The sequence below is a fragment of the Bufo bufo genome, chromosome 1, assembly GCF_905171765.1.
Source record: "Bufo bufo chromosome 1, aBufBuf1.1, whole genome shotgun sequence".
In the NCBI taxonomy this organism is placed as follows: domain Eukaryota; kingdom Metazoa; phylum Chordata; class Amphibia; order Anura; family Bufonidae; genus Bufo; species Bufo bufo.
In genome coordinates, this window is record NC_053389.1 from 702,519,322 (window position 1) to 702,545,884 (window position 26,563).

The 26,563-nt window shown below is 43.5% G+C and overlaps 1 protein-coding gene across 3 annotated transcripts in view; it reads left to right on the forward strand.

Annotated features, from left to right (window-relative positions):
- The window catches only part of MCTP2 (multiple C2 and transmembrane domain containing 2), a 209,316-nt gene that overhangs the window by 87,098 nt on the left and 95,655 nt on the right, over window positions 1-26,563 (forward strand). For all 3 annotated transcript variants that reach the window (XM_040414208.1, XM_040414210.1, XM_040414209.1), the window contains exons 5-8: window positions 20,519-20,661; window positions 20,741-20,817; window positions 23,396-23,507; window positions 24,051-24,086. In XM_040414208.1, coding sequence (XP_040270142.1) covers window positions 20,519-20,661; window positions 20,741-20,817; window positions 23,396-23,507; window positions 24,051-24,086 — 368 coding nt within the window. The remainder of the gene's footprint in view (window positions 1-20,518; window positions 20,662-20,740; window positions 20,818-23,395; window positions 23,508-24,050; window positions 24,087-26,563) is intronic.

Consider the following 26,563-nt stretch of genomic DNA (forward strand, 5'->3'; position numbering starts at 1 on the left):
CGAGATATATCAAGCCTTTATTTGTTATAATTTGGATGATTATGGCTTCCAGCTTATGAAGCCCCAAAGTCACAATTTTGAGGTACCCTTTGCTCAGGGGGTATGGATTAATTAGCTGACTAGAGTGTGACACTTTGAGCCTAGAATATTGAACCTTTTCACAATATTCTAATTTTAATTTGCATTACAGAAATAAATGAACTTTTGCACGATTATTCAAATTCTTCGAGTTTCACCTGTATAGACTTGTTTTTCAGAAATTCTGTATACTGTGGTAGAAAGACTGGTTAAACCTGCACGCATATTATGTGGCTGCATTTTGTGTCTTTTTATATATCTTCTTCCTGATAACGTGTAAACCTTGTATACACATGACGCTTTTTCACCTTCCTGAAGTACAGTATGTGTAAGCAAGTTTTTTTTTTTTCATTGGTTTTGTAAACTACAGTGCATCATTGCTGAGAATATTCTTTTGATGGTTAGGATTGGTAGAAAATAAAATGGCGCCATCTTGTGAACTGTAGAGCTGCTACAATAAACATAAATTTACTCTTTTAAACAGATTGCTACTTGTCACTATCGGGCTCTATTCACATCTGGAAATGCACCCAGTGTATATGCTGTACACAGCCATACACTTCTATGGACCACACATATACCAAATAGTGTCCTGTTGGCAAACGTGCAAGTGGTATACATCAGCATAACGCATTTTTGTACTAATTAAGTTAAAGGGGTTGTCTCACTTCAGCAAATAGCATTTTTTATATAGAGAAAGTTAATACAAGGCACTTACTATTAATGTATTGTGATTGTCCATGTTGCTTCCTTTGGCTTGATTCCTTGTCTATTATTCTACACTGCTTGTTTAACCCATCAGTGGTAGTCGTGCTTGCACACTATAGGAAAAAGCACCAGCCTATGAGCACTTGCATGGTCCCAGCTAGCAGAGACCGATGCTATTTCCTATAGTCTGGAACCACGAGCACCACTGATGGATTGCAGGGTGGTCATAACCATGGAAACCAGCAGTGTATAATGTGATGGAAAAATGAATCCAGCCAGCAAAGGAAGCAATATGGACAATCGCAATATATTCGAAAGTGCCTTATAAAAGAAAAGATTGTAGTCCAGCTTCTAAAAAAGTTGTCCTTTTATTTCATGCGGTAAAAACTTCCAAACACAAGACTGGTATGCGGTCTACGCGTTTCGGACCTATAAATCACTGTACTTACTCATGACAATGCTACCATAGACTCGTGGACCTTATGAGTCCCCGTTCCACCAATCCAACTGGAATACGGAGTAACGTGACTCATGAGGATCAGGAGAAATCCCTTAAAATTAACACCTCATGTGCCAAAAAATACAAAACATTGTAAAAACAGTCAACTGTAAAGACATAAAGCACATATCTGAAACCTTCTAAACATATCAGTGGTATTGCAAGATTAGATGATACTTTTTATTGAGTCCTGTAGGGGAAGCAAGTTCCTAACTCAAACATCCAGTAAGATTACGTCTGTGATCGCCCCCTCTGACAGGTAGAGACACCCTTTTGATTCCTGTACAGAAAGCGAAGAGGTGTTCCCTTGGTGCGCTACGGCAAAGTGCAAACTCTCCGCAGAAACATTACGGGTTAGATAATGCGGCACATCAGATAGATGTTTCCGAACTCTGGTTTTAATAGCGTTCGTTGTGCAACCTACATATTGTAAATGACAAATTGTGCAGGTGATCAGATATACTGCATGATCAGTATTGCAATTTAAATATTTCTTAATATTAGGTTTTACTGACTGCCATGCGATTACTGCAGATACACTTCGTATGGCCACATTTATAGCTGCCATTACATGTAAGACATGTGGGTCTGACTTTCGGATGTTCATAAAATCAACTCGGACTAATTGTTTGATCCAGAGTAGGTGCTTTTCGAGCCGCACATCGAATTCCAGCGGTTACTATTCCATCCACTCTGTCAAATTTAAGTATCGGCAAATGACGCTTTACTATTTTACAAATCTCTTGATATTCTTCACTATATCTTGTAGTAAAGGTAACTTACCTGCTTTTAGGTCTTACCGCTATGTCTTTCTGGTCATGGTTTTTTAAACAAAACTTATTGGGGAATACTAAGGAATTAAGCCCCTTTCTTGGCTCCCTGTGCACACTGTGCAGCATAAGATCTCTGGCGCAATCTGCTGCTAACTTGTTCCGATTCCTCCATGAAAGCTTCCATGCTGGAGCAGTTGCGTCTGGCTCTCACTAGTTCCCCTTTCGGTACATTCTGAATAACATGTGACGGATGGCATGAAGTTGCCAATAGTATGGTGTTCCCTGCTGTTTCTTTCCTGTGTGTAGAGGTACACACTTTAGAAGCTAGCATGTCTCCCTCTAACCTTAAATCCAGAAAAAAGATGGACCACGTATCGTGATGCAAGCTGAAGGAGAGCGAATCTAAACAACAACGCGTAGACCGCATACCAGTCTCGTGTCATTTTTAGAAGCTGGACTACAACCTTTTCTTCTATAGTTCAAACTGCCGAGTCCAGGCTGTGTCCGCGCTTCTCAAGTTGTTGGCTGCAGGTGAGCGCTGCTTTGCTTTTTTTCAAGTTGTTACCATTTTAAAAATGCCTTGTATTAACTTTCTCTGCATGATAAACGCCATTTGCTGAAGTGACACAACCCCCTTTTTTCCCCTCAAATCTTTTTTATTTATTTTTTTCTTTTTCACAATATCAGCCATGGTACATAGTGAAATCAGAAAGACTCAAAATACAATAAAAACATAAACTGAAGTACAAATATGGCGACAATGCCAAGGGGTTGTGGATACATATGAAGCATCATGGAAAGAGCTATATGTATAGAAAGCTCATAAATGATAAACAGCCTGTGATTCATTAAAAACAATCTATGGGTAAGTGGAAAACTAAACTTGGAGGCAACAGTGCAGCAGCAGTACAATTACACAAAAAACACAAGTCAGGAAGAGGGACATGGTGTCGAGCCATGGTGGGCTTTCTGGTAGATCTCATGTAATCCATGGAGACTACAGAGTATGAAACTTATTGTGGGAGAGACGCTCCCAACTAGATAACTTACACTCCGCAGAGCTCCTGCACCTTTCTAATCCACTCCACAACCGATGGCTTATGTTCAGATGGCCAATGTCGAGGGTGAAGCAACTTTGCTGCCTGTAATAGGAGAGCAGTTAGAGAAGACTTGGCAAGGAAGCGTCTGCTTTCAGAGGGCGAGAGAAAAACTGTAGAGGAACAAATATGGTTAATGGCGTCCGATACAGCACTCTAACCCTTTAAAGGCCAGTGTATGCCAACATGGGAGCGAAAATGTGGGGCACATGTTTAGGCAATATGGCGCTTAAAAGGAATCTGTCACCAGTTTTATGGAGTCCTAAGTAAGGTCAAAATTAAGTGTGTGAATGTCACCGGGATAGATTTAAATTATTTCTAAAAAGGTAACGGCCCAATTGAATAGTTAGTCAATTAATATGTAACTTTTAATATAAATATAAGATAAGGAGAAAATGAAAATATAGGTTAAATTCCCAAATGAATGGTCAAAAAACTAAATAAGATACAGAAAGGTACCTGGGTGTACGGTGGCACCTGACCAGAAAAAGACATTACTACAACCCGTTGTCCTACCGCATCCGGGTTATTCAGGTTGTTGTTCCAGTAGTGGGTCCGGTCTTTCATCTGGTAGAAATTGAAGTAAAAGGAGGGGAATGTCTGGTATGGGTACCTTTTTTAAAATGTAAATGGTGCCTGTTTTATCCCTAAGGGGGTGCCCTAAATGGTCCCTGTTTTAGCCCTAAGGAGGTTCTACTCTGGCCCTAAAGGAGCCTATATTTGGCACACTCACCCTGATAAGGGCGAACCCATACAAAACCTATCCCTCAAATAGATTGCCCTAAAAATGTGCTTATGTAGTTCCCTACATGCATGTTTTGCGAACTGTTATGCTGATCAGAGGAAATAACGGTGTAAGAACTAAACGTAATGCAGAAAGTGCTGGGACCACAGGTTATGGGTCCCTGGTTTAGGGGCTAAACCTTTAGATGCCAAACTGATGTCTGGGTATCTAAAAAGGAGCCAAGCAGATAGTGCTCAGTGTAATGTTCAATCGGGCTGTTACCAATTGAGAAATAATTTAGTCCTAACTGAGGGCAACATAGACTAGTGACAGGTCTCCTTAGCAAAATGCTGGGTCACTATTTTTAGTTGCCGTTTTGCCAAAATCTTGTATTGAACAGCTCCAGCACATGCCAATGAGTCCCCATAATCATGAGCTCACGTCTCTCTCCACCTTCCTGCTGCCGTTTCATAGGAAAAAAACTGTCAATCAGAGGCAGATGGCGGGGAGAGCTGTAAGATGATGAATATCAGGACTCATTGGCTGCACTGGAGCTTTTAGAGCCTAGCAGCAGAGAACTGATGACAGATTCCCTTTAATCCGAACAGTGAATTTTTAAGTGTGTTTAAGGCAGACAACGTAGCTCCAAATCGCATGCCTTCCACTCTGCTCGACTGCCTGCAGTTTTGGTTGCCAGAAAATGATCGTGCAAATAAATATATATATTTTTTTTTCAAAGGGCTATGTGGTCAAACAAAAGGGCGACAAAAAGGTGGTGACATGTTCCCATTAATTATTCCTAACACAGGACTCCTATTTATGGGGCACGCAGACTGTAGTACCCCATAACTGACTGCCCTGAGAAACACTGCTTGCCAGTATGCGTCATACACAGTGTCTGCCTAAGTAACATGGAATATTAAAAACTGGACTCCCAGCGATGACCACAAGATGGCGCATAGAGACCTTTGCTTTTAAGCTATACAGTGCAGAGTTTTATGGCACTTGATAGCACAATACAGATGTAATGGAGGCGGTCATGTATTCTAATGTTAACTGTGGTCGTGCATAAACTGACGGGGGTACACCTATGTTATGCTGCAGTTAGGGTGTATTACTAGTGTGTGGCAAGTTGTCTTATGCATTCTTTTTATTTTTATTTTGTATTCTGCTGAACGTTCTGTATATGTCAATTTCTTCTGGAAGCATTGATAGATATTCAGATGATTGTCCACAAACTGTAGCCATAGACGCCAGCAGTACTGTCCATCTAAACTCTCATGGTTGTCAAAGATTCCAGAGACATGGTTACCGAAATCTAGAAGCCAAATATACTGTACCACAAATATGCAAGTCCTACTGAATTAGCAAAGATTGATATATAGTTATGTAGAATCTGCTGTGCTTTGCGGGTGCCTTAAATTACTGACGAACAACTGTATCTTAACTCAGTGTTGGATTTATTTACAAATAGAGATATACCTTCATTCTAAATACAATTAAGGGAATGGGAGAGGGGATTGGAGGGGGTCAGGATCCTTGAGCTAGCTTCACCATTCTCTCTGTCACACATGCCATGGGTTTTACTCTGTACTCAGAACACTCCTCTCCATCAGGTCTCAGCGAATCTCATTCTTCATTGTAGAGTCCAGAAAGACTTGTCATTGCTCCTACTTGTGAGTTAGGTTAGTGCAGATAATTACACAGGAAGAACGTTCTATCATATACCCCTGCCCCCATCCTGGCATGTATGTCCTTGCTGACACAGGGGTGGGCAGTAAATACCAGCAGGGGGTCGGGCTTGCCCCAGGACGTGACAGTCCTGGCAGATCTTCCTTTTATCAGTGTCCTGCCCCAAGAACCCTTTGATGGTCCTCATTTGCATATCAAGCAGACCTGGGCTCATTCAGTTTAAGATATCAAGGAACATCTTTGCATCAAAGCTGTATCATATATGTCAATTTTATCGGTTCCATCAGTTTTATAGGAAAAACTGTGTTTTATACATTTCCTTAAATAAATTCCTGCTCATTCTGAGCTTTGAAGTCAAGCAGGCGGTCCTATCAGTGGTTGACAGCCTTCCCTATATGACCGTTTATAGAGATAGCTGTCAATCAATCTGCTCGGCTCCTCCCGCTCTATAACAAGCTGCCTGCTGATTATTTTGCATTTTCATGGTGACAGGTTCACTTTAAGCACATTATTTTTTTTTTCTAATATAAAAAAATTAATAAATGGATAAAATCCTGCCGTTTTCTCACTGGCCACTAGGTCTAAAATATGTTAAGACTTCCTGTCTTTTTAAAGCAGCTTCATGGGCCATAGACACAATGGACAGGAGGGGACCTGGGCAGAGGTCAGGAAGGAGTTGATATCTGTAGTTGTGAATGGTGCAGCCTGTTATCTATTGTGAGGCAGTGACAGGAGTCATTTATTATGGGAGATATTTATGCTGCAGGAAGCATTCTACAAGAGGTTTTGTTTGCATCGGGAACGTGTCACCAAGGTGCCTTGGTGGGGTAAAGGCCCCTAGATTTGGTGTCCACTAAGGTAGTTGGTGGACACCATGATAGATAGCATAGCTGGTTCGAGCTAGTCTGGGTCGGGCTTTTACTGGGAACAGGCAATGTGCTGGGTGGGTGCCTGTTCCCCATACTCCAGTCCGGGACTTGGGGCATGCTCATGTCCAGGGATTCTATTTAATCCTGCTGCTGGACTTAGGTGCGTCTCAGTCTGGGGAAGAAGGTAGACAGTGTGAGGTAACGCTGTCAGTGTGTGCTGTGTTTGTTGGACCTGGCTGTGATCTGGATTTATCGGCTGTACGTATTTGGACAAGCCTAAATAAAGAAGACTTTGATGAACTTTGTGGTGTCCCTGCCTCTGTACACGGGTCAAGTGAGTACGGTTCCTTACAATATACAGAAGTGTTACTTGTCACTGTAATCCTGTCTGAGCGCCACAGCCTCCAGTGATGTCACGTATATCTGTAACGTTTTGTAGTGGTGGAGCTCCGCACACTGGATTAGCTAGTGCCAGCAAGGACTTGGTAGTGGTAATTATAGAAGAGAAGATTGCGGCACACAGGGATTCTTTACAGTTATATATCATTTTATTGATTTAGCATCATAATCAAATCAAATTATGATGCTAAATCAATAAATGATATGTAATTGTAAAGAATCCCTGTGTGCCGCAATCTTCTCTTCTGTCCATCTGTAACATGGCCTAGTTGTATGGGGCTGAGCGAGACACCAAGCACAGCTGCTATACAATGTTCGCGCTGTGCTTGGTGAGCTGCTGGAAGTCTGCAGCACTCACCGAATCAATACTGAGGATAGGTCATCGTTATCATTTCCCTGATAACCCCTTTAACATATGACGTAAGGTGTACGGGCAGCAATACTAAATGAGCGAAACAATGCTTCTGATGAGGATGTGAGACATTTCTTTTGCATTAGGTGAAAAAAGCCATGGTTTGAAGTAGGCCTTCACGATATCTCGCCAAAGCAATTGTATCACGATAATCGACTATTGCGATATGGCGATTTGGCCGACCCAAAAATGCTGTGATTACCTAAAATGATGCACGGGCGCCGCACAGCGTGGTCGGCGGGTGTATAAACGGAGGGAGAAGGGGCTGTCCCTGTATTCTAATGCACTGGCCCCACTCACTGTTGTATAATCTTATCTAACCTGTAGGCATTGTTAAATATAATAATCATGTGTAATCCAGCTGTATTACTTACAACAAGTTCCGTAGCAGCGAGGAGGCAGGCCAGGAGGGCGGGCGGCGCGTCACTCACTACGTCATGCACCTGCGCCGCCCACTTTATGAATGGAGCAGGCGGCGCGGGTGCGTGACATAGTGAGTGACGCGCTGTCCTCCCGGCCTGCCTCTTCTCTGCTACGGAACTTGTAAGTAATACAGCTGGATTACACATGATTATTATATTTAACAATGCCTACAGGTTAGATAAGATTATACAACAGTAAGCGGGGCTGGTGCATTAGAATACAGGGACTGCACCGGTCCCCGCTTTCATGGCTAATCCAGATGCCGGCCCCCAGCCCCTGTATTGGGGGTCATTCACACTGCAGGAACACTGTTATGTGGGGAATCTGTGGATGGTACATAGCATAAGATGCTATATATGTGTCATCCACAGATCCCCCACCCATAGCAGTGTCATCCACAGATCCCCCACCCATAGCAGTGTCATCCACAGATCCCCCACCCATAGCAGTGTCATCCACAGATCCCCCACCCATAGCAGTGTCATCCACAGATCCCCCACCCATAGCAGTGTCATCCACAGATCCCCCCCCCCATAGCAGTGTCATCCACAGATCCCCCACCCATAGCAGTGTCATCCACAGATCCCCCACCCATTTCAGTGTCATCCACAGATCCCCCACCCATTTCAGTGTCATCCACAGATCCCCCACCCATTTCAGTGTCATCCACAGATCCCCCACCCATTTCAGTGTCATCCACAGATCCCCCACCCATTTCAGTGTCATCCACAGATCCCCCACCCATTTCAGTGTCATCCACAGATCCCCCACCCCATTTCAGTGTCATCCACAGATCCCCCACCCCATTTCAGTGTCATCCACAGATCCCCCACCCCATTTCAGTGTCATCCACAGATCCCCCACCCCATTTCAGTGTCATCCACAGATCCCCCACCCCATTTCAGTGTCATCCACAGATCCCCCACCCCATTTCAGTGTCATCCACAGATCCCCCACCCCATTTCAGTGTCATCCACAGATCCCCCACCCCATTTCAGTGTCATCCACAGATCCCCCACCCCATTTCAGTGTCATCCACAGATCCCCCACCCCATTTCAGTGTCATCCACAGATCCCCCCCCCCCATTTCAGTGTCATCCACAGACCCCCCCCCCCCTTTCAGTGTCATCCACAGATCCCCCCCCCCATTTCAGTGTCATCCACAGAACCCCCCCCCCCCCCATTTCAGTGTCATCCACAGATCCCCCCCCCATTTCAGTGTCATCCACAGATCCCCCCCCCATTTCAGTGTCATCCACAGATCCCCCCCCCCACCCTCCTCCCCCGTAACTGTGTCATCCACAGATTCCCTCCCATACCGGTGTCATCCACAGATTCCCTCCCATACCGGTGTCATCCACAGATCATCCCCCCCCCCCCCCCCCCCCCCCCCCAATAACGGTGCCATCCACAGCAAATAGACCTCTAGCACAATTCCCTTTAAAATATTGCTATTGCTATTATCAATATCAAAATCTTTAGGGCCCTATTCGCAATCGCACATTCCCATATCGTGCAGCCCTAGTTTGAACTAATTTGGAGGGCCGTTTCACTCATTTGATATTGCTCTTTAGTTCAAAGGACTGGATTTCAGCCTTTTTTAAGCTCGACCATTTTGTTTTGGCTATAACTGTGCTGCTCCACCACGTGATTCCTTTTACATTGGCAACAATATACGAGCATATAGATTGCATTATATTTTATGCCTCTGATGTAGACCAATCTGCCCCAAATTTGGGGTATAGCTATATCAGCTGCTTAGGTTTTAAATCTGCCTTCAGCTCTCAAAAAAAAAAAATATGCAAACATGACACAATCACATGACCCGTATTGACCAATAAGTGCTCGCAGGTCCTTCAGTCTTCGCCTGACTGACATGCACACAGTTTTATACCAGGTTTCCATAACAACCCAGCTACCTTTCTTCACTGTTATGGAGGCGCTGTGGATGGCACTTGTTTATGGGGGCGCTGTGGATGGCACTTGTTTATGGGGGCGCTGTGGATGGCACTTGTTATGGGGGAGCTGTGGATATATTTTAACTACACACACAGAGAACAAATAGAATAGGCCGGTGCAAAGTGGGGTAATTCTGGTAGTAAGCATATAATTGACAGTCCTGATATCGTATACGATACTAGACAGTTCTTCTGCTGTGAAATTTGGTAAAATGCGGCATTGTTAGTCCTCATGTATTTTTCTTCCTCTTGTGTTGTGCGCACACGTGTGGTACTGCATCTTTATAGATTCTTTACAGATCAAAAAGCACCATCAACATTAATTTAGCCTTATCCACCCATCTGATTCTACGCTGTGTAAAAGTGGTGACTGTAGGGGGTAATGAAGTGATGAAGAATTGAGACATCCATTTCATAGTGGAACTAAATGAATTGGGCTTATCTCTGCAGGGAGACTTTCATGTTCAGCATTGTGCCGTGCTTTAATTCTAATCCATTACTACTGGAAAAGACCAGAAAGTTGAGCTCAATGTTTTCCCACTGTTAGCTGCAGTATTTTTAATACTGACCTTTTTCTTTTCTTTTTTTTCCCCTCTATAGCAAGTACATTGAAGGCTCTTTGATGTTATGTGTCTGCTGTCTTCTGCCCTCTATTCAAAAGAAATACATTGGGGCTCATGCACCAAACCCCAGCATTTCACACATCAGAGTAAAACACCCGCTTGAGGAAGATCCGATCAACTTATTAAAAGGCACATACTTCTTGAAAAAATTGTCGCTCCGTTTTTTTTTTCTGCCGGAAATTATTGCAAATGTGTCAGGTCACTGTGATCTTGCCCCCTTTTCTAAGCCCCACCAACTTTTCAAAAAGTGGCGCACTGCAGAAAAGTCACAAAATGCCCTGGGTGCCAAATTTTGGGCTTTTTATTTTTTTCTTGCACAACCTGAAATAAAAGCTTTTGTAAATGACCCCCATTGTGTAGATAGGTGCTGTATATTACATTTTATTTGGCGTGGAGAATATAAAAAATACCCTTTAAATGTAGATGAGCTCAGTATCTCAAGGGTCAAATTTTTCAATTACTGCAAGCTATTGTCTCAGTGATTTTGTCATGCTATAAGGATGCTTAATGTTATTTTTAAGCTTTCCTGGTAGCTAAAGATTTTTTGAAAAATGGTCATAGGCCACCTTCAGAATTTCTGCTGAACTTACCAACACCATGCAACAGTTCTGTTATGTACTGATTTATATATGGTAACCCCATACCATGCCACTGATTGAGGAGACGGCGTCGGCGCGTATTGCCAACGTTTGGCTGTTCAGGGGAAAAAAAGGATGGTCCATCGCACTGGGCTAAAACTTAAAGAAACCTTTTATGTTGAACAATGAGTCGCATCTGTAAGCCTCATATTACAGAGCAAGAGCAGTAGCGGAGCGGTTTGATATATAGCTTTTTAAAAAAAAAATTAAAAAAAAGTATCAATTTGGCGCTTACTCCAGCAAGCCATGTGACAGACTTAACTCTATGGCATCCCTCTAGATTAAAGTCCTTTTCCACACGAAAAACCGCCTTGGAAAATGATAAATGAGCTGAACCTGCTGGCTCGCCCTTTTCCAAAGTGGAGTGAGCAGGGAAAAGTCTCAAGTTTTGCCGCACATAAGCCATGCGCCAAGACTTGCAACACCTTTACGCTTCTTTTGGAGTGATCAATGATCCCCTGTCATTTCTATATCTTGTATGTCTGTATACTTTTATTATTTTTATTTTATTTTTCTTTCTGGCTGCATGTGCCCTATTTCGTGCAGAGGCCTCCAGTATATACACAATGGAAGCCTGTGGGCGACGGATGCCACTGAACACTACACTACAGTGTGAAAAGCCCTTTAGTTGCACTCTATACTCGTCATAAAGGAAGCACTGGCATTTTACATTTCCAATCTGTTGCTTCTTAAATATTTTTGATTAGACTGTTAATATTTGAAGGTGCGGGTCTTCCTGGTGCCCTTCTTGATGTCCCTCTCCTGGCACTCGGGTAACGAGCTGTCATTGATCTAATCTGTGAGCGGTCTGCTGTAGAGCTGCCTCCCATAAGCCGCTAGTTGAGATGTTACTGTGCCCGACAGTAAGACAATGATGGTGAGATGCAGCAGCTCTGTGTGTTCCTCCCCAATTATTCTCTCCAACAATTAACACCATGCTAACCTGACACATTTCCTCGTTCTGGCTTTGTAAATCATTGCCCCTTCTTCTATTAATTCCAGACATTAATATTTTGTTTCGCCGCCATTCACCCTTCAAGCAGTGTGAACATTATGTAGCTGTCAAGATGCCTGGGGATTACCCAGCATGCAATGCCTGTGAGAAAGTGACACCATGGAGGCCTACTTTTGAGATGTTTATTTTGAGAGTAAGCTGACAGGCATGAAGTCCTGATCCCAGAGTAGCAATCTCATTTAATTAAAGCCCTCTTTTTATTAGAGATTTTCCCACTGTTTCCTTCCTTTCTTCCTCCTTTGTATTTCATATATATTTTCAAGCACTTGTAAGTCTGCATCTTAGGACCCTGCACTGGGAAGCACTTGAGATAATGTAATTAGTTTTCTGTAAAGTGAAGCTGTCTTTGTAAATGTTTTTTTTTTTTTCCCCCTCATTCTTTTTTTTTTTTTGTTTTCGCGATTTGCTGCATAATTGCAAGCAATTATTGTTTTCCCTGTTTATTTTTTTTTGTATTTATTAGATGATCCGATTAATTTAGTTTTGGCATAAACAAAGTCCCAGTATATATGCCTAACGTATCATTAAAGGGACTGTGTTTATAGCAAAGTAACCTATTGGTTTAGTCATGTTTTTATGGTAAGAAAATCCTTTTGAGTTTTTTTTATTAAATATAAATATATATATATATATATATATATGAAAGGGCAGCACACTGTATAAAGCGGGTGCAAATCCGGAAAAAAGACCAGCAACCAAAGTCAAATTCGATTTCCTGTTCTGTACAGATAACTTTTAAGTTGTTATATCATTATCACTACAGGCAGGATTACAGTGACAAATAACGCTTCTGTATAGATAACACAGGCTCCACAAAGCATGCCTAGAAGGTAGTGTTGGTCGAGCACCAAAGTGCTTGGGTGCTCGAGTAGAACTGCTCGGTAGACAATGGAAGTCAATGGGAGAATCCGAGCATTAAACCAGGTACCCCCTGCTCTGAAGAGGGGAGGGTGTCTGGTTCGCAGGAAATGGTCAGAAATTGATGGAAACACCACCTAAATGGTTCGGGAACAGCATGGGGAGGATGTCTGGATGCATTTCGGACTCCCAGGTCGCTGCTGGAAACGATGTTGTCCGAGTAGTACGCCACTTTTATAGACTGACAATAATATGCACAAAACCGAAGTTAAAATCGATTTTAGAGGAAAAATGGTTAGAAAACATTATTTTCTGTATATTGTGTGTATATAAAGTGCAAGTGCTGGCAAAAATTTCAAGGAAGAGGCACTCCGATACAACCTGAATATCACATAAAGGAGGGCTTCACTCACATTGTGGTACAATTGTTCAGGTAGTGGCACTCCTACACTCATAAAGCCTATGCAAGTGAAAGGGCTGCCAAAAATTATAAGGAACCGGCACTCCAATACACCCTTTATTACACATAAAGGAGGGCTTCATACACACCCTTGAAAAATTATGATTGATCGCCTGCTGGTGACCCTCAAAAACTATTGGAGCAAGGGCCTGCTGATCTGACCATCTAAAAGATTAGGGGTCAGGGTCTGCTTCTGAGCTGACCCTCTAAAACATTTAGGAGCGAGGGCAGCCTAATAAGCATGTTGATATGATGGAGGAGGACGAGAAAAGGGAGATTGAACCATATACCCTTTTTAGTGGTGGATGGGGTGCATGGGAATACAGTGTATTCAATACACCATAAAAGCCACATTTAGAGTGCCTTTATGCTCATCCGCTTTCCTCTGGTGGAGTAGAGAAGTCAGGGGCAATCCAGGCCTTATTCATTGTTATAAAAGTCAACCAGTCAGCATTTTCAGTATGCGCTTATCAGTTATTATGCCCCCAGCAGCACTAAATACACGCTCTGACAAAACGCTGACGGCAGGCCAGCACCTCTAAGGCATAGAGCGCCAGTTCCTGCCACGTGTCTAGCTTGGACACCCAGTAGTTGTAAGGCACAGAGGGATCACTGAGGACGCTGACACGGTCTGCTACATACTCCTTCACCATCTTCCAAAAATGTTCCCTCCTTCTGACTAGGCCGCGCATCAGGTTGAGGGGTGCTTTCCTAAGACTTGGAGAGTGTTGCTTTGCCTTTGTTGGAACTGCTGTGTGTTCCCCTCGTATAGCCTCCTCGGTTGGCTAAGGGGCAACAAACTCTGCAGCCAGCGATGTCTGCAGCAATTTTTCCATGAGGACCTTCTGGTATTGCACCATTTTGCTCATCCTCTCCACCACAGGAATGAGAGATGAGAAGTTCTCTTTGTAGCAGGGGTCGATAAGGGTGAACAACCAGTAATCAGTGTTGGCCTAAATGCGTACGTGAGGGTCACAGGAAAGGCAGCAAAGCATAAAGTTGGCCATGTGTGCCAGACTCCGTTACAGACAAGACTTTGCTGTCCTCATCAGGAGGATGACTCTCAATTTCCTCCTCCTCCTCCTCTTCTACCCATCCACGCTGAACAGACGGAATAAAACTTCCATGGGTACTGCCCTCTGCAGCGGAGGCAACCGTCTCCTGCTCTTCCTTCTCATCATCCTCCAATTCACGATGAGAAGACAAACTGAGGGTGGTCTTGCTATCACCCTGTGTACTGTCTTCCCCCATTTCCACCTCTTACACATGCAAAGCGTCCGCCTTAATTGTGAGCAGCGAGCGTTTGAGTAGACACGAAGTGGGATGGTTAGGCTAATAATAGCATTATCGCCGCTCACCATCTGTGTTGATTCCTCAAAGTTGCGTAAAAACCTCAGAGGTCAGACATCAATGCCCACTCGTCGCTTGTGAAGAGCGGAAGCTGACTGGAAAGGCGACGACCATGTTGCAGCTGGTATTCCACTACTGCCCTCTGCTGCTCACAAAGCCTGGCCAACATGTGGAACGTCGAATTCCAGCGGGTGCTGACGTCGTACAACAGTTGGTGAGCTGGCAATTGCAAGCGCTGCTGCAGCGTTGCCAGACCAGCGGAAGCTGTTGGTGACTTGCGGAAATGGGCACACACGCGGTGCACCTTCACCAGTAGCTCAGGCAAATTGGGGTAGGTTTTGAGAAAATGTTGAACCACTAGGTTGAATGCGTGGGCTAGGCATGGTATGTGTGTGAGCTTGCCAAGCTCCAAAGACGCCACCAAGTTAGTGCCATTATCGGACACAACCATGCCTGGTTCTAGGTTGAGTTGCCAGAGCCACAGCTCAGTCTGATACCTTATCCCCTGCCACAGCTCTGTGGGGATGTGCTGTTTGTCACCTAAGCAGATCAGTTTAAGCCCGGCCTGTTGCCGCTTCCCCACTGCAGTGCTACACTGCTTCCAGCTACTGACTGATGTCAGACTGGTGCTGCAATATGATAATTCAGAGGTGGCGGAGGAGGAGAAGGGGGAGGGGGGTTGCAGCCACCAATGTAGGAAGTATGGCCCGCAATCCTTGGCGTTGGTAGCACCTGTGCCATCCCAGGGTATGACTCGCTCCCGTCCTCCACAACGTTCACCCAGTGTGCCGTCAGGGAAATGTAGTGTCCCTGGCCAAAAGCACTTGTCCATGCGTCGGTCGTTATATGGACCTTCCCAATAACTGCGTTGGTCAGGGCACGGGTGAACTTAGGGAACACATGCTAGTGTAAGGCTGGGACTGCACACCGTGAAAAATATTGGCGGCTGGGGACAGAGTAATGCGGGACAGACACCGTCATCAGGCTGCAGAAAGTCTCTGTGTCCACAAGCCTAAATGGCAACATTTCCAGGGCCAGCAATTTGGAAAGGTGCGCATTTAGTGCTATGGCCTGTGGGTGGGTGCGTATTTGCGCTTTTGTCCAAAGGCCTGTGGTATGGACATCTGTACGCTGCGCTGGAACACAGAAGTGGATGTGCTAGCTGATGGTGCTTGCGAAGGTCCAGGTGAATGGTGGGAGGCATCCGGGCCTGCGTCTTGGACAGGGGATTGGCCAGCACATAACACAGGGGAAGAGGAGGTAGTGGTGTGACCCGCAGACACGGATTGTGCACCCAGGCGTTCGGCCCACCTACAGTCAGGTCCATAAATATTAGAACATCGACACAATTCTAACATTTTTGGCTCTATACACCACCACAATGGATTTGAAATGAAACTAACAAGATGTGCTTTAACTGCAGACTGTCAGCTTTAATTTGAGGGTTTTTACATCCAAATCAGGTGAACGTTGTAGGAATTACAACAGTTTGCATATGTGCCTCCCACTTGTTAAGGGACCAAAAGTAATGGGACAATAATAATAATCATAAATCAAACTTTCACTTTTTAATTCTTGGTTGCAAATCCTTTGCAGTCAATTACAGCCTGTAGTCTGGAATGCATAGACATCACCAGACGCTGGGTTTCGTCCCTGGTGATGCTCTGCCAGGCCTCTACTGCAACTGTCTTGAGTTCCTGTTTGTTCTTGGGGCATTTTCCCTTCAGTTTTGTGTTCAGCAAGTGAAATGCATGCTCAATCGGATTCAGGTCAGGTGATTGACTTGGCCATTGCATAACATTCCACTTCTTTCCCTTAAAAAACTTTTTGTTTGCTTTTGCAGTATGCTTTCGGTCATTGTCCATCTGCACTGTGAAGCACCGTCCAATGAGTTCTGAAGAATTTGGCTGAATATGAGCACGTAATATTGCCCGAAACACTTCAGAATTCATCCTGCTGCTTTTGTCAGCAGTCGCATTATCAATAAATACAAGAGAACCAGTTCCATTGGCAGCCATGCCCACGCCATGACACTACCACCACCATGCTTCACTGATGACGTGGTATGCTTAGGATCATGAGCAGTTCTATTCCTTCTCCATATTCTTCTCTTCCCATCACTTTTTTAGATGTCGTTTGGCAAACTCTAATCTGGCCTTCCTGTTTTTGAGGCTCACCAATGGTTTACATCTTGTGGTGAACCCTCTGTATTCACTCTGGTGAAGTCTTCTCTTGATTGTTGACTTTTACACACATACACTTACCTCCTGGAGAGTGTTCTTGATCTGGCCAACTGTTGTGAAGGGAGTTTTTCTTCACCAGGGAAAGAATTCTTCGGTCATTCACCACAGTTGTTTTCAGTAGTCTTCCGGGTCTTTTGGTGTTGCTGAGCTCACCGGTGCGTTCCTTCTTTTTAAGAAGATTCCAAACAGTTGTTTTGGCCACGCCTAATGTTTTTGCTATCTCTATGATGGGTTTGTTTTGTTTTTTCAGCCTAATGATGGCTTGCTTCACTGATAGTGACAGCTCTTTTGATCTCATCTTGAGAGTTGACAGAAACAGATTCCAAATGCAAATAGCACACTTGAAATGAACTCTGGACCTTTTATCTGCTCATTGTATTTAGGATAATGAGGGAATAACACACCTGGCCATAGAACAGGTGAGAAGCCAATTGTCCCATTACTTTTGGTCCCGTAACAAGTGGGAGGCACATATGCAAACTGTTGTAAATCCTACACCGTTCACCTGATTTGGATGTAAAGACCCTCAAATTTTAAGCTGACAGTCTGCAGTTAAAGCACATCTTGTTCGTTTCGTTTCATTTCAAATCCATTGTGGTGGTGTATAGAGCCAAAAATGTTAGAATTGTGTCGATGTCCCAATATTTATGGACCTGACTGTATTAGTGTGCTTTGATGCCATGTGGCGGATCATGCTGATGGTGGTGAGGCGGCTAGTGTTCATGCCCCTGCTCATTTTGGTACGGCACAGGTTGCAAATGACTATTCTTTTATCGTCCGCACTTTCCTCAAAAAAGTGCCACACTGCAGAACACCGGGTGCTCCGGGAACAGTTGCGGGCCTGTTTGGTGTGTCCCGCCTACTCCCTTTTTCCACCCCACTGCCTCTTCCAGCCTGTTGCGGTGCTGCGGATCCCTCCCCCTCTTTACTGCTGTCCTCGCTCGGCTTGCCACCTTCCGAGGTTGGGTCAGTGACTACATCGTCCACTACCTCCTCTTCCACTTCCTCACTCTGGTTATCCTCCTGACTTGTTGACCTAATAACAACCTGTTATTGACAACTGTGTCTCATGCTAATCATGAACCTCTTGAGACATTAATTGTGGTTGACTTATTAACAACTGTGTCTCCATCATCATCATCATCATCATCATCATCCACCTCGTGAAACACTAATTGCCATTCCCCACAGTCATCTTCTTGTGACTGTGGATGCTCAATAGTTTGGGAATCAGGGCACAATATCTCCTCATTAAGGAATTGCCCAAATTAAGGAATGGCGATGAAAAGAGCTCCTCGGAGTATCCGAGTGTGGGATCACTTGTTTGCCAAGACTCTCCATGGTGGGTGGAAAGAGTATCTGGGTGAGGATTCTGTTGACCAGACTCTTAGCTACTGAGACTGAACTTTGTGGAAGACAGGGTGGTGCTTAACCGACTGTCACGGACGTTCCCGTGTCAGGTAAAAGGAGATCGGAGAAACGGTCAATTCGTGGGTTAAATTGACAAGTTCACTGTGGATTTTATTGTGTCTGTGTTTTGGTGAATTCCACACCCCTTCCTTCAGGTGTTGCTTGTTGGTAATTTACTTTTCCCATAGGTAGCCGCTTCTCACTCTTGGTTGTGCGGTTTATAGATTTTCTTCCTGCCTTCTAACTAGCTGGTCGGTTGTACTCTGGTGCTTCTGGAGTTGCCAGTTTTCTACTTTCAGATAAGTCTTGTCTTTTCTTATTGTTTTGTGTTTGTTATATTCCCTGTTGTTGAGACTTCCATTTGTCCATCTGGGGAGGAATGGGTTGTCTCTGTCCAGGGCCTTATAGGGATATAAGGTCCTAGGTATACAGCATATGAATATTCCTACCTTCTAGGTCTATTCATATTGATAGGTAGTTAGGGCCCGGATTAGGGATGTTTAGGAGGTGACCTGTTCCTTCCCTAGTTTCCAGGCCCAATTACTGTTCCCCTTCCCTCCTGTGTTTTAATGTGGAGTTTTTCCCCCACACTGATCGTGCAATCCAATCAACCACCTGGTCGCACTGGTCTGACTTGGAGAGTGGTGTCCTGCGCCGACCTGCAAACTGGGACATGAAGATAGGTATCGTGGATGATTGTTTCTTGTGCTCTGGCAGCAGGCACAGTTTCACCGTGCCCAGGGCCATGGCCTCTGCGTGCACCATCAGCATCACGCCCACTTCCCCGTCCCTTACTGCTCGCCTTGCGCATATTAAATGGTATATATGCTTGCAAGTATGTCACACATATACAGTAACGCAGGTTTTGTAAGTGTATGCACAAATAAAGTACACTGGATGTAACAGATATTTTTAGGATGCGCACACGTTAAACCGAAGATGAAGCACAGATAATGTTGCTATCCGCAGCGTCTATGAAAAAAGTACACTGAATGTCACTGATATTTAGGATGCGCAAACGTTATACAGGAGATGTAGCGCTGGTAATGTTGCTGTCACAGCGGCCAGACAATTGCGCTGAATGTCAGATATTTAGGCTGAGCAAATGTAAAATATAAAATATGTAGCAGAGGTTGTGTCACTATCAGAAGCAGCACTAACAATTGCATGCAATTTAGCGCAGGTTGCGCTAATAATATATATTTCAGCCAGATACAACAATAATCCTTAAAAGGATTTTTGGGTCTCTAACAAGTTTTTTTTTACTAAAATATTACTATTTTACTCCCTACACTATCTGTCCCTTCTTCAGCACAGCTCTCCCTGACTAAGACTGAGCCGAACACGTGTCTTCGGGTGATATATAGCACCTGATGACACGTTCTGGCCAGCCAATCACTGTAATGCCAGTAGCCAACATGGCTACGACATTACAGTGAGTGCCAGTACCTCAGCGCTCAATTATTGGCTGCGTAGCAGCCAACAAACGTGTGGGGAGGAGACTCGAGCATCGCGCTGCTCGAGTAAATTTAGTGTTCGGCAGAGCACGCTCGCCCAACACTACTAGAAGGGTCTTTTTATATTTTATATATTTTAGGATTTTTATTTTTGGATAGTGACATGGAAATAAATTCCCAAAAACTTGATTTTAGGTCGTTTTCTGACTACACATTCCTTTGTAGGCTCCTTATTTTTTGTGGTAATGAATAGTTGAATAGAATACTCTATTTCTTATAGGGGCATAAAGAAAAACTTTGTTTAAATTCTGGCTCCAAACCCAATGTGAACAAAGTGTTCGGTACCTAAATGTATAATAGCAGCTTCTTGAGAACCTACCTGGACACCAGCCTGTACACATTTTGTGTAGAGTGCTTCAGAAAAAAACTCAAATGCATGTAGCTGTGGTATTGTGGCAAAAACATGTAGTCACAGGTATGGTTATGCTGTGCTGAGTTTAGGCTCTTTCCACATTTGCCTCCTCTATGGTTTCCATCACTTTGACATGAACCCAGCAGCATGCATTGCTGTTCTTGCTATCAGAACTGAACCATGATGGACCTTACTAAAGGTCGGTGTGATCTATCGGTCACCATTTGGATCAGTCGTGTGCCAGTGTAACCAGAGTTTAAGCGTTTCCTTTCTTAACTGCACTAGGGGGGAAAAAAAATAACCTCTTTGGTTGCAGTGGGCAATAAAGACCCGTTTTATCAGAGACTGATGATTTAGGAGCAATGTTCATGTCCCATTTAGGATGTTCTTCTAATACTTAATCATTCTCCGCTTGTTTAGGTACCAGTGATCCTTATGTAAAGTTCAAACTGAATAAGAAGACCTTATACAAAAGCAAAGTCATTTATAAAAACCTGAATCCAGTGTGGGATGAGACATTTGTGTTGCCAATCCAAAATCTAGAGCAGAAGCTGCAAATCAAGGTGATCATTAGTTCAGCGATGAATTTTAACCCAACTTTTAGGTAACTCTGATTTTAAAAGAATTTCATTCCATATATAGGTTTATGATCGCGACTTAACAACTGATGACTTTATGGGATCTGCATTTCTGGATCTGCAAGAGCTTGAACTCAACAAGTATGTATTATTTTTTTTTATCTTAAAACCTCAGTATTTTTTTTATTTTTTATTTTTTGTTATAGTTCACCCTTCTTTTACTTGTTGGATAATCTGTATATGCACACTGTGATTTGTCTGTTTTTCAAGATTTTTGTATTAAAGGGAACCCGTCGCCTGCACTAGGCTGCCATCACTGAGGACAACATAGTGTAGTGTCAGACCTGCTGATGTCAGCGGTCGGTCACTGCTCCTCCATCGCCTCTGAATGATGACGGACCGATTTCTTTCTTATGCACATTGAGGGCAGCACATTGCGGCTTTAATGGTCTATCCTCAGGATAGACCATCAGTATCAGATGGGCAGGTGTCTGCACCCTTGCTGATCAGCTTTTCGGGAGTAGCTCTGGTGCTAGAAATAGGCAACAGAACTACACAGCTCAATCTGTTCTGTAACGAGCAGAGCTGGTTAGGCTGGGTTCACTTTGTCATACATAATGTATTCGTTAATGGATGCCTCAGACAGATTCCATACAGTGACATTTATCCCCATAGTGTTCCATTGAAGGGGAATAAAAAATAAATAAAAATAATATATATATATCTATCAAACGAATGAAGAGACAGCACTTCCAGTATAGCGTAAACGGCCTTGATATATTTCGTGGAGGAAGAGCCGACCTCTGTGGGGATTTTGCACCCGGTACACCTTATCTGACTGTGCTGCTGCACTATTTGTGTTTTTATATATATATATATATATATATATATATATATATATATATATATATATTATAGGTGCACCGAAATGAAAATTCTGGTCCGAAACCGAAACCGAAAATTCAGGATGCCCTTGACCGAAAACCGAAACCGAAAGTGCCTTTTTGCCCAAATACTTTTAAAATACTTTTTTTTTAATGATTTTATTAATAATTCTTTTTCATGAATGAAATTCATCTGTGGGTGGCGCTGTTATGGAGAGGGGGATCTGTGGGTGGCGCTGTTATGGAGAGGGGGATCTGTGGGTGGCGCTGTTTTGGAGAGGGGGATCTGTGGGTGGCGCTGTTATGGAGAGGGGGATCTGTGGGTGGCGCTGTTATGGAGAGGGGGATCTGTGGGTGGCGCTGTTATGGAGAGGGGGATCTGTGGGTGGTGCTGTTATGGAGAGGGGGATCTGTGGGTGGCGCTGTTATGGAGAGGGGGATCTGTGGGTGGCGCTGTTATGGAGAGGGGGATCTGTGGGTGGCGCTGTTATGGAGAGGGGGATCTGTGGGTGGCGCTGTTACGGAGAGGGGATATGTGCACTGTTATGGGCATAACAGTGCACAGATCCCTTTCCCCATAACAGTGCACAGATCCCCCCTCCCCATAGCAGTGCCATAGACCGATCCCCCTACCCATAACAGCCCCGGCCCTGCTGCTCACAGCATCACTCACTGCATCTTTATTTTACCTTACAATCGTGACGCTCCAGTAACAACTCTGCAGGCAGAGCGGAGGGTGGCGTAACGTCACTTACTCACGTGACGCACCTGCTCCGCCCACTTTATGAATGAAGGAGGCGGAGCAGGCGCGTCACGTGAGTAAGTGACGTTACGCCGGCCTCCGCTCTGCCTGCAGAGTTGTTAGTTACTGGAGCCTCACGATTGTAAGGTAAAATAAAGATGCAGTGACAAAGTAAACCGCCCGCCCGCAGATGGTGGGTGACAAATCCCACACCCCATATTTTCGGCCGATATGTAACAATATCGGCCGAAGTGGATTAGGTGCATTTTCGGCCGATATTTTCGGCTGCCGGAATTTCGGTGCACCCCTAATATATATATATATATATATATATATATATATATATATATATATATATATATATATATATATGTCAAAGTATACTTTTTTTGTTTTGCAGTACTCTGCAAGCTTGGTACACTGTTAATGTTATTTATTTATTTTTTATTTTCTTTTTCAATCGAACTTTATGGTGATGGTTACGTCATGGACATATGGATGGACATACACATTTAGAAAACACACAAATATTCTGTGTGCTTTCCGCATCCATATGTCTGTTCCCAAAAAGATAGTGCATGTCCTATACTCGGCCGTGAAATGTGGACCACAGACCCATTGAACTCAATGGGTCCGCACAAAAATGTGGATGCAACGCTGACTGTATCGGTATTTTGCGGATCCGCAATTTGCAGACTGCAAAAATAGTCGTATGCATGAGGCCTCATAGGAGGAGTTTTTAACTCGCGTGACATTTCTTTTTCACATCCATTGAAGTGCTGGCAGTGACTCTTGTAAATCCCTTTTTGGCTCCTCCGCGGCAGGCAGCTTGTGCTGCGTCTTGGATCTGAATAATGACACACTATTGGTATTTCATTATCATTGTCAATACAGTTTACCGAGCTGCAATATGTCAGAATAATGTGAAAGTTGTTTTTTGAGCGATGAAGCGTGAAGCATTCTGGTATTCCAATGTAACTGATGCAGAAACTGCTCGCTGTTCAGATGATCAGACATCTTTCCATGTGAAATACTGGTATTTGCTGATTACTTGTCCTTTTTATATATACCGTGTATTTATTTTTCCTTGTAGGACTACAGAAAAAGTGTTTCGGTTGGAAGATCCTAATAGCTTAGAGCAAGACATGGGTGTGATTGTGGCAGATATCAGTCTGTCCATCAGGTTGAGGGACTCGAAGAATAATGTAAGTAGTTTTCCCCTTCATTGACACTCTTGCAAAATAAAATATCTTCACCAATTTTTTTTCCACCTAAACTAGCGTTGCAGTACTGGATTAGACCCAGACCTGTTTATTAAAGGAACACAACCTATACAGAAATGCTCAAAGTAAAGCGAGAAATACAACTGCCCCAATGTTTCTCAGTCTGCGGCACTTTCTGCTTCTTTCTGACACTAATCCTGTAGAGAACAAGGGGGTTAGAGGGGTATTCCAGTTGTTTCAAGTTAGCCCCTATCCTGGGCATAGGGGATAACTATTAGATTGGTGGGGGTCCTATACATGAGAACGGGGGCCCTGTACCCCCTACAGCCCCCTTAAAATGAGCGGAACAGCCAGTTTGCGCATGCGAGCAGCCGCTCCATTAATTTCTATGGGAATTCCAGTGATAACATTATAAAAATGAATTGTATGTCATTTAAAATAGTTTAAAATAACGTTAAATAAAAGGTTTGTTTATTGGTTTCCTCACCTCAATCTGATCTTGTGTTTTTATTCCCCTTGTAACAGAGATGGGCATCACGGAAAAGGCTTGGTGTTTCCAAGGTAAGTTTTATGTTGGGTTTCTGTCACGTGTCGACCTCACCCTGGTACAGGCAGCCACTCTATGGGATAGAGCAGTGTTCTCACCTAAAGATTTAGTCAACGAAATGACCGATTTGTCACTTTAGAGAGACTTTATGTAGGAATCTGTCACCTGTGCAGATAGTGGGGCCAATCGGGGCATACGATCTCTGGATTCATTGGACCTTAGTAAGATTTCCTATATTCTGTTAAAGAGTCCTTCTTACTGCCTCTCCGATCTGAAGTGTGACTTTGAGGCAGTAATAATTGGTTGCATGCTAAAAGTTAGACTTTTCTTTTGAGCCCATATCAGCCAGTAGTTTGCCTCTTCTTATCCCAGCATGTCTTGTGTATTAGGAGTACAGAGGCTTGTTAATAAGCCAGATAAGACTGAGCATCTCCCTGCAGGTCATCCAGCTCCAAGGCTCCGACGATCAACTTCACATCACACTAATAAAATGCAAGTGCAGCAGTGATAACTGATTAAGGCCTAAAATGAATGTCATTTTCTTCGAGGATTCCAGCAGCCTATTTCATGTATCTTCTAGCATCAAAAGATATTAACTTCAGAACTTTAGTTCACCTATCACATGAAACATAATGCATTGTAAAAAGTGCTGGATGTTTGTAGCGTTATGTTTTGTGGGTTTTTCAGTACTCTACCCCCAGATTTTAAGGGTCCACTTACGAGGTCCATTATTGAGAACAGCTGTTCATACGAATGCTTGTTCTCAATATTTGCTTTATGTGAAAGTACTGCCAGTCATCAGTGATCCCATCTTTTATGGAGCACAAGAATCACATTGCCCCATGTAAATAGGGTTGTGCTACCGACAAAAGAAAATGCAAGAATATTTATTGCTGCATCTAAATGTGATCTGTAAATACTTTGCATGTAAATCTGTAAACTGTGTACTTCAGGGCTAGGAATGGGAACCTCTTCACCGTGTCTGTAGAGGATACTCACACTTACACTATGGTACACAATGCAGCAGTAAAAGATTATAGCCTTGGGGTGTTTTACTGTAATGTGTCTGTGTAGTACACTGTACATTAAGAAGTACTGCGGTTCTTTAGCAGGTGATGCAGTAATGTTGGATCGCCAGCAGAGGGAGGCAGAACACAACCAGTCCCCACATTGGGACACAGGCCTCCTTCCTGTACGAATGTGGATAGAATTTCCCACAGTGCCTTGGCAAACCTGACAAACAGTTGTATGCCGTAGTTTATTGATTCTCCTAGTGCACTAAAACAGCAGTACATCAATAACCATCTTTAGTTAGGAAACCCTGGGCTGTAGAGGAGTACTGGCAGTTAGCAAAACAGCCCTGACTCAAGAGCAGAAAAAATGTGAGCATGGGGAATACTGGTTTCACGGGAGAGATGAGAGGCTGCGAAAATATACAGCTAGAGGAATTATATACTTTACAAGGCTTTAATGCATCGGGCACATAGAGAGAAAACTGCAGATTTATGTGTGAAAAATCTTTTAAAAATCAATGTGTTACAAGTGGACCTTTTTCTCTTTATCCTTTTTGCATAAATAGGATGATATATATTTTTTAAAAGACCATTTATGTTTTGCTCCGAGTTGTCACACACTCTCGAAAGGTTAAATTCTGTTTAATGCATGAAAAACCTTGATAATAGTCATGGTATTCACCATTACCGCTTGCACATCATGGGCTTTTAGCATTCCCAATCTCATATGATGAATCTTTTTTTTTTTTTCAATTACCGTATATACTTTTATGGAATGCTAATTCAACATGGCATCCAAATGTAGCTTGGTGTGAGTGGGGTGGTCCCGGCTGACGTCAGTCTCTGGTGGAGAGGTGGCTATCTAGGTGCTGTCCTTCTCCATAGACATGAATGGGAAATATAGCATCCTGTTTTGCTGCAGAGATGCATAAAATAAATATGATTGATATTTGCCCCCATTTCTTGCTCTATTTTCCCCCACATGGACTTTTACGACCATATTCTCCCTCTGAATCATTATCTTTCCCCAGCTAACAAAAGCTGGCTCCACAGGGGAAAACTAACCTCACCTAATGCTGTTTTTCTTTGCTAGCAGCGAAAGAGATAGATCACTGGTGACCACCAGCTCTTCACTGGAAGGACATTGCTAAAGAGCTCCTCTGTGGTTACTTCTAGGCACATTTTTAAGATAAATACTTATAAATAGTATTTATTAGGGAGATACGTATTGCATGTTCTTAAATTATCTGTGCATTGGGCATTCAGATTGGATTTTATTCCTATACAGATTCATTGTGCAAAAACCTAATAATATCAAACCTGTATCAAAGGACAGATAAAGGAGAGGAGACCTCATACTTGACCACCATTCCATTCAAGCTTCTTCTCACCATTGCCATGCAGTGACATAAGAAAGGGCACTCTTGAGACCTATGTTCTAGTGATCAGGACCCCAGCAGTGATACAGTTGTCACCTA